We start from the raw sequence: 9,465 nt of genomic DNA on the forward strand, positions 1-9,465 counted from the left end.
TAGCTAAATTCACATTTTTTTAAAATTATAAAACCGAATCATAGTAATAGTAAATTTAATATAATTAGTTGATGATAGTGTGTAATAAGCAATATTGGTCTCTTCCTCTTCCTTGACTCAATATGTTTTGTCTAAAACTTCTATAAATGCTCAAGATTAATCTAAAAAACCATTAGTGCTCTGTAAATGGCAAGGTTTTTGAAACTGAATACGAAGGACTAAATATAATTTTAAATTTAAATTGGAAAAATGAATTTCCACAAAGATTCATAAACAGGACACCACTCAAATCCGTTTTTCTTATCGTTGAAGACATTTAACACCACTATAAGCTGTGAATGTATATCACGCATTAGTTAATCATTTTTTCTTCACTTAAGCTGTAAAACAACAATAAACTTATCTTAATAAATATATGTATGTATAATAAGTATAATTGACTACCATTGCCTATAAATATTTTAATTTGCTAACGTCCTAGCGAGATTGAATAAAGAAAGCAACTTTTTAAAAGCCGTTTAATGTAAGAACATAGGTATCAGCTTCATTTATACACACATTATTATTAAATGCTGGGTAAATGCAATATTTTAAAAACAATAAAACTCGCTAGAATCATAGCTTGGCACTACAAAACAATAAATTGATTTATCACCTTTATTAAGCATCTTATCATAGTACAGTTGTAAACGAATGACTTATCACATATCATAAAAAAAATGCAGGAGTTCTTGAAAATGCAGGATATGTTCATTATTTTTCCTAACTTACAGTCTACAGTGATATGTATCATAATGAACACCCATATGAAATAAAACAAGAAATACTGACTATAATTGGTATTAGTTTACATTTTAAATTAAGGACCATGTTACCTTATGTTTTATTTTACTTTATTTTTGCCGAAGCTTTTAGTCAATAATTAAAATGTAGAAAATAAAAACACAAACACAAGTTACAAAGATGTTTATTGTACCACAATGTACATTTCGCCACACAGTGGCTTCTTCAGATGGAAGAAATACTTCTTGTACATTCTGCTACGATAAACATCTTTGTAACTTGCGTTTGTGTTTTTATTTTCTACATTAAAATGGAGTTACAATATCCAAAAGCTTCATCAATTCAATTTTTAATAATTAAAATTATTTTTTTTTCGGAGATGTTTTAAACAAAATATACTAAGTTTCGTAAATTGCGAACCAAATTTAAATACGTAACTAACTCAAATTAAACACAAACTAGTTTATTTTTGTTTAATAAATTTTGGAAAAGTTCAGTTCGTGATAATTTAGGTCGAATCTGTGCTAATGTGAGATACTTTTGCAGTATTTCTTATTTAAATCATCAACAATCAGTATAAGTAATATTAAAGCTAGCATGACAGTAGATATTTTATTTCTATGTTCAAGTGAGAGTGCAGAGTAGGTAGTAGTTGTCCAGTAAACTACAGTACAATCACAATCTCATCGATATGAGCAAACTATTATTATATTAGGTACATCTATAATAATCTATTTGGTTGCTTTATTTCTTTGTTGATGGACATTAAGTAATAATGAATACATATGTTAGGTCTAATTTAGGTACGAATTGTTTTCTTTTCATATCTTTCTTTTTTGTTCTCTATTTAAACCGATAATCTTGAACCCTTTAATTATAAGTCACATTTTCTTGCTTTTATAAATTAAACCATTTTTAAGAGGACAGTTTTTATATTTTTCCATGAATTGAATGATCATTTAATCATTTGAAGTTTAGAATTGGTAAAACCTTTCAATTCGGAAAATGGCAAACCCAATGTGGGTTTGTTAAGATACTTATTCCATAAAAAGCTTAGGTTTACAAATTATTGGCGATTTTCTTATCATTTCTTAACTCCCAGATTACTTGTTCTCAAGAATTTGCACGATTAACAAAATATTTCTATTATTTTTGAAAAAACATTAATATTGAGCTTTAGAATTTCGATAGATTTTAAAATTATCATTAAGATTTTGTGTTTTTCCTGATGACTTTGGTACAGTAAGCTTGGAATTCCTTTTCTTCAATACAATTTAAATTTCTCTTAAGTAATGGACCATATATTTACAAAAATTCTATGTGTGTTTTCTTGTATGGCCGTTTGCACTTTACAGTTCAGTTTACATTTCCTTCTAAATAGATGTGCATGTTTCAAGATGAATTTTATTTACGCGTGACGCGATGTGTCGAAAGTTTACTCGGTACTCACAAATATATGAACAAAAAACTTGTATTACAAAATACACAAGCTCTTCAAAGTAAAAACTCAATTAATAATGTGGGGTTTTCATCTTATCCTATCAAAAAACAATAGTAATTGACAGTTATCGTGTTACTATTCTATAACATGGCAGTAGTACCCTCTATAATTTCAATTGCGTAATTGTGGACCATTGCCATTTTTAGGCATCAGAAGGGGTCATGATGTTTTGGTCCTTCGAGCCGGATTTACCAGAAGGTACTCGTACGTTAATAATTCACAGTGTATTTGTAAGTACCGAAGGACTCTGCTACTATTAGCGGAGGCACTAGGAACACTATTAATCTTTTCCCTAAAAAAGGGCTACTACAAAAATCTTATTAATCTATCATTTAGTTATTATATGATTTTTATAAGGCAGCAAAGATAGATAGCGATAGAAGTACATAATAATATGTTTATAAAGTGTTTTTTCTTCACAATTAGTGGAGTACAAAAACATGCTACGCGTCATTTTCATTTTATTATTACAATTATTATTTTTATTAATTGTTGTCTCTACAATGATAATTTTTATTATTATTAATTACATACCTACTACATCGTTACAACATCGTGTTCAAGCGAAATCTAGGGCTGCGACAATATATTTATTAATATTCTAATAACGGTAATCATGATTGAAGATTTGGTCTTGCAGAAGCAATAAAATAAACGTGGATTTTGAATATTGAAAAATAAAATATTCTTATAAATTCCTTATCAGTGACATTTACTTTATATTAAAGCTATTGTACGTACAACACCGAACAAGCTTATAGATTTTATAAAGCACGAATAAAAGAAATTCTTTTTAGTTTGAAATAGTTGCTTTTATTTTAATGATTCGGTTTACTCACCAGTGGACTGTTATAAACTCTAGCATTTAAAACTGATTTGCAATTTGTCAGTAATTAATTTTATTTGTTGTTTTATGTTTATTTTGATATGCGAATGTCTTAAACTTATTCGGTTTAATTTCCCGGAATGGGACACTTGGTATATAACTGAAATTATACAAATTGACGAAAGTTTTTTAATGAGAATTTGTACTTTCCCTAGAGTTTAACGTTAGCGTTACTCACTTTGCTTTATCTTGCTTGATTCTTTCGATAATTTCTCGAAAGATATATATTCACATATAAAATCATCATTTTCTTTCCTTTGTTTTGTTTTCCTTTAGTGTATTTTATGTGCCTATCTCGTGATTTCAAAGGTTGCGCTTACTCCTAGCGCATGGTATTAGGTATATTAAACATATTTTTAATAAGCAATTTACGCATTGGCTGCAGTAGTCCTGATGTCGTGGAGAGGAAACGTTGACTATCCCACTAAGTGGGATAATCCTTTTAAAGCAGTTAAAAGTAGGAAAAGTGATGTTAACGATTGCGTCCATTTTCCTACTCCATTTGTGCAATTTTCTGTTTGGTTGTTTTGAAGCGATGCTACAAGATGAAAACAATACCGTTTTATAAAACTTTTTAGGGTATATTTAGATAAAATGATATCTAAAATGAGCAAAAGTGACAAAAACTTGAAATGGACACACTTCCGTATAACTAAGTAATCGTATACGTTGGTACCAGAATATTTAGAAACTTTCTAAATCGATTTGAATAGACTTCAAGCTTCAATATTGAAGTGATAACGCAAAAAACAATAAAATCGTCATGTACAGGGATAATTGGGTTAATTAAGAGTATTCATGATATGTCAATGATCCTTATCAGATAGTTTTAACGAACTTTTGACGAACAATTTAATTTTGTTTTGACAAGACCCTTGAATTTTAAATGAGTTTTTGGCTAACTTTATGAATAGAAAAAAGTGAAATAATATCTAAGTTATTTTAAATTATTAGGTAGGATATTTGTATGTTTATAGATTAATTAAATGAAGTTATTAATTTCCTCTATTTTGCATTAGCAATTTATAAATAATTTTGTTGACTGTAATATAAATAGAAGTATACCTGTCATTTGTGTAAGCTGAGGTAGATACTTCATCCAGAAGGCACACTGCTTGAGCCTGGGCCCTCTTCCAGTAGCTGTCGAATTGATGTCCAGTGTTAAATATTCTCGTCCGTAGGCCGTGTGAACAGGCCAAAATGTGGGAGTCCAGGCGCCACTGGGCGACAGGCTGGGATTCCCCGTTTTGGCAAAATTCGTCCAGTATTTCATTATTCGTTTACTAAGGTCGACTTCCTGAGGTGTGTATTGTTTTGTTGGGTTGAGGGGTTCGCCAAAGACGTAAGCTATTTCGTCAGCGTGCATGACGCCGGTCCAAGAGGGCCATGGGTTTGCCACCGTTCTATGTCTAAATTGATACATGTAAACATTGTTCCCAGTTTCCGAGTATCTGTGAGCAAATTCGTTTACGGGACAGGTGAACTGATAATCCCCGACCATCTTGTCGAGCGCGTCCCTGTTACTTACGGCGTCGTCCGGATTGAGCCAGTCCGTGTACTCAAAAACAATCGCCTGTCTGGCGATCCCGTTGACGTAGGGATTCAGTTCGGTTACGGCTCGCATAAATTCCTGCCTGTTCACGTAGACGTTCTCCTCCTTCGGGAAGAGCTCCGTCAAATAGTAGATGATAAAGTAGAATCCCTCTTCCGTATTTGATCCCATTAGTAAATTGGTTTTCTTGAAGTTTTTATTCTGGAGAGCACGTACAGGATGCTCGTCCAAGAATGCGCCATCGATGACGGGAACGAAAGGAAACTCACATATTCCCAGTGTTCCCCATTCGTTGTCTACAAGTGTTTGGGGGTCGGTTTTTTTTAGGCAATCTGTGACGGCTTGCAAGTTGCTGCGATCGTGGGGACAATTGACCGCCTCGGCCAGTCGCAGACCTCTCAGGATGCTTTCTTCTCGGGATATCACGGACCAGGGAGCTATCGCGCTACCGGATTGCATTATGGCCTGCGAGAACAAATTCCTCGACAAGGGACTGAGTAAATGGAAAGAAACGGACACGGCACCGGCCGATTCTCCGAAGAGGGTGATGTTGTTCGGGTTCCCGCCGAACGCCCCGATGTTATCATGGACCCATTGGATTGCCATCATTTGATCGAAAAGACCCGCGTTACCGGGCACGTCTGAAGTGCCGAAATACAAAAAACCTAAGGAGGCCACACGGTATTGCATTGAAACTAAAATAATGTTCTCTTCCGATACGATTATGTTGTGATCGTAGACTTCCAAGGTGCTCGTGCCGGAATAGAAACCGCCCCCGAAGATCCACAGCATGACGGCCGCGTTTGTTGGACGTGGCTTCGGCACGACTATGTTCAAATAGAGACAGTCCTCGTTCAGGGGCGTGTTGGGGTTCCACATTGTGGCGCCCGGGAAATCACCGAAAACAGTGTCTATTATTTGAACGCACGAGTTGGGTTGTTTTGTTGCGTTTAATACATGATCCCACTTTTCGATAGGCCTCGGATGTCGGAAACGCAGGTTTCCCGTCGGTTTTTGTGCGTACGGCACTCCAAGCCACGCGTCCACTTTTTTACCACTGCTCGCGGTCAACGTTACACCCCGTATTTTACCCTTGCCAGTTTGTACTATTAACGAGTCGTCTTCGGAGTCACGGCGATTGAAATCTTTCACGTTTTCTGTGGCGTCGCGACGAAACTCCTCCGAATCGCGATGCGGATCGAACGTGTCTCTCGCCATGTGAAGAGCTTCGACGTACGGCTCCGGGAAGTGATGGCGGCCATGATGAGATGCAGGAAGACATAAATTAAGAGGCAGAACGCTGCTCAGAAGCTTGACGAAAAACCACAGTCTCCGCATTGCAACGGTGTGTATCTGCAAGAAATATTCGTCTGTAATTTGGAGACAAAGGTTGTTGCCAAAAGTTTTGAAAATTCTTAAAGTTGGCACAAAAATGTTTCAAAATATGATTGAGTAGTAAATTCTTTTATACAGTGGTAGGTGTTTCTCGATTAAAACTGGAAAGAACTTGGTTGTTTCATTGCCACGAGTTACCACTATAGTGCAAAGCCGGAGTGTAGAGTGGACGACTTAAAAAGTAAATATCTACTGTTATTATGTAATTTTTATTAAGATGACGTTAAGTTTTAGTTGTAGCCGCAGCTTAAAGTGTTTTTAGTAAGGGTGTAATATTGACATCTACTAAAGTCGTTCAATATTAAACTTAGTTTATTCTGACAAATTGGCAAAAACTTTCGTGGATAGTAGGTGAACTGATGTTGTCCCGATTCGGGTTTAAGGCCGTCGTCGGTGGACAGTCCACATCCAACATCGGAGATGGATGGATCTCTGAAGAAACTCGTGCTACCAAAACGTTAGGAAGCATCAACTCCAATCGACGATGGCCTTTAGACCTGAATCATATCGGCATCAGTTTAGATTCTCATCATCATTATCTTAAGGTCGTCAGTCCTAAGACTGGTTAGTCACGCACCTCCACTCTTTCCTATCCTGATTCTAATGAAGTATATTTTTGACTTTTTCTTTTCTTCCTGTAATTCCAGTGTAGATTTTAGGGCGAGACACACAAGTTAGTTTATACCTACACATCTTATTTGAATATAAGTTGTTCTTGTTTTGTTTTAATCCCATTAGATCCTAAATAAAAACTTAAACAAATTTTTGTAAAATATAACTTCTTAGATGTGAAAAAGTTTTTGGCTCTGGATCGTATTAGTTGATAGCCCTTTTATGGTACGAATTTCTATCATCGTTCATCATTCACTGGAGGAATATTGCTGACAGATTTCTAATCATTTCGGATTTGCCGTTCATTGCCTGACAAGACTTCTGAAGCTGTCTCATAATTGCATAACAGAGCTTTCAAGTTAAGACATAGATCCAATTTCGTCACTTAGACATCTCATTTTCATCTCATCTAAATATTCACACACACCGCTTGCCAGTTAATATCCATAAATGCTTTGATGTGGAACACCTAAGAAACAAACTGAACAACTGACTTTGAAATCCAGAAAATTTTAAAGTACCTAAGGCTTATTACTTGCTTCAACCTTTTTATATTTTTATTGGACCTTTAAAATGGAATGTAGAAAAAAAAAGATATACTGATAAGATTAGATTGTGAAATCGAGTAACTCGTAAATAATTGATTGTGTGGTTTTGTATTAATTATAATTTTGTAAACTTTGAACGACCGCTATCAATATTTACCTAGAGTTGAGCACACTTTTTGTGGTCACTACGAACAGATTCCCTTTGGCAATAATGCAAAGAAGCATAATTTATAATTCAAGGTTCTCTTTAGCGTCTAGACTTAGATATTAATACATGCCAATGGAATCATAGATTACAAGGGAGAAAAACAAAAGCGCAATTCATTTTCGACGCTTTTGAGTCATGGTGTGGACTTTGAATTGCCTCAGCAGATATTGTAATCTTAAAACTCAGTTTCTTCTTCCAATTTTTTCTCGTTTGACTTCATTGGATTTAAAATTTCAATGTGCAGAGCTAGTTGTTTCATTCATAAAGTTTTCATTTTAATATGATAATCGACAAAAACGAAAGTGTATGATGGTATTTAATTCCCTAAAACTATAGTAACCCACATCCTTAACTATTTGAGAACAGTAACCTAACCTAACCTAACCTAACTCCTGTTTTTACCTATAATATGTCTCTGAGAAGCTATCCTACTAACCTATCTAGAATATTTCTTATTGACTTCCATACAGTCCTCTATTTTTCTAATCTTCCTAATACCTCTTCATTTCTAACCTTCTCTATCCACGGTATCCGCATTATTCGCCTGTAACACCACGTTTTGAACGCTTCTAACCTTTTTTTCCTCTGTGCCCACTGTCCATGTTTCGCACCCGTACAGCACCGCGCTCCAAACATCTTTAATAACCTTTTTAGAATTTCTAAATTAACAGTTCGCGGGAATAGAAGTGACTTCTTTTTATTGAAGGCGACTCGACCCTGTGGTATCCTCAGCTTTATATCCCTACTACTCCTTCCATCCTGACTTATCTGACTTCCTAGATACCTAAAATCAGTCAGTTTTTCTAATTTTTCGTCTCCTATCTTTGTGTTCGTTCTTTCCCTTACTTTTTCTTCCCTTGCATACCAGTAATTTTGTTTGACATTTATTTATTTTCATACAGTACCGTTTTTATTTAGAGCTATCTCTAACTCCTCATTGCTAGATGCTACTATTGCTATATCATCTGTAAATCTAAGCATATTAATCTTTTGTCCCTGTAATTTTTTACCAATGATGCGTAAAATAAGGTTTATGTTCGTAAAGTTCAAGCGTTTAGAAATATGGTTGATAATTTATTAGCCTTTATCCTGATTAGCTAGGCTTACGTAGGTACATAGATAACTGTGTGCATAGAGCTAGCATCAAATGAAAATTGCACTTATCGATTTAGTATCGTTTCAGCTTTTCAGTGCCGAGTAGAAACTTCGCTTACGAGTTCAGTAATAAATAGTCAGGCATTTTCAAGGGCTTTGCAATGTATGTTTTTCGAAATATGTACCCATACATATACTTGCCGAGTGCAGTAGAGTAGTTGTCGAGAGTTACGTCGTGCATATTTTTAAGTAGATTTTTAAAGTGTATTGCTCATTTCGAAAATACTCGTGCAAATTATAGAACCGCGGTAAAGTACAAAGAGAGAAATGAGTCGTTTGAAAGTGCTAAATACCTAAAGAGGAGAACAATAACAAATTAATTTTCGCATTTCGTGCGAATGTAATTAATTGTGATACATTTAACTGAAGAGTATTCCTCTAGTGTAGAAATCGTTTTAAAGCAGGAAAATCTACCCAAATATAAGACATTATCGTTCTAAGATCGTCAGCCTGATAACCGTTTGGACACGCACGCACCTTTAGTTTTTTTCTATTTTTTGAGCCAGTTTTTGCACTTCTTGAAGACTCAAGCAAGCCTCTACCCCTCATAACTCCTGTTTCTGTTTCTAATACGTTTATAATTAGTCCTTCATTTCTGAGAAGGTGTCCAACCAGCCTATCCTGACTACGAGGGTGGATTGATAAGTTTCCGGCCTGACCAAGAAAAACAAGGTTTTTAAAATTTTTTTTTTTTTATTTCTCAACATAATCTCCTCCAAGGCTGATACATTTCTCATAGCGGTGTTCCAGTCTATTAATGCCATCTCTATAGACTGATTCGTCAAGCTCCTCAAAATAACCATTTACAGCTTCGATTACTTCTTC

At 34.9% G+C, this 9,465-nt stretch overlaps 1 protein-coding gene across 4 annotated transcripts in view; it reads right to left on the reverse strand.

The window, feature by feature from the left end:
- Window positions 1-922: 922 nt before the first annotated feature.
- The window catches only part of LOC108733024 (acetylcholinesterase-like), a 33,763-nt gene continuing 25,220 nt past the window's right edge, over window positions 923-9,465 (reverse strand). The window contains exons 1-4 of one of the 4 annotated variants that reach the window (XM_018464047.1): window positions 7,251-7,331; window positions 6,695-7,198; window positions 4,236-6,075; window positions 923-3,708 (exon numbers count right to left, since the gene is read on the reverse strand). In XM_018464047.1, the coding sequence (XP_018319549.1) occupies window positions 3,587-3,708; window positions 4,236-6,060 (1,947 nt within the window). In that variant the 5' untranslated portion in view covers window positions 6,061-6,075; window positions 6,695-7,198; window positions 7,251-7,331 and the 3' untranslated portion in view covers window positions 923-3,586. Of the gene's footprint in view, window positions 3,709-4,235; window positions 6,076-6,694; window positions 7,216-7,250; window positions 7,332-9,465 lie in introns of those variants that run through there. The other 3 variants (XM_018464048.1, XM_018464046.1, XM_018464045.1) reach the window with 3 other exon arrangements.

This window comes from Agrilus planipennis, unplaced genomic scaffold (assembly GCF_000699045.2).
Source record: "Agrilus planipennis isolate EAB-ADULT unplaced genomic scaffold, Apla_2.0 scaffold51, whole genome shotgun sequence".
Lineage (NCBI taxonomy): Eukaryota > Metazoa > Arthropoda > Insecta > Coleoptera > Buprestidae > Agrilus > Agrilus planipennis.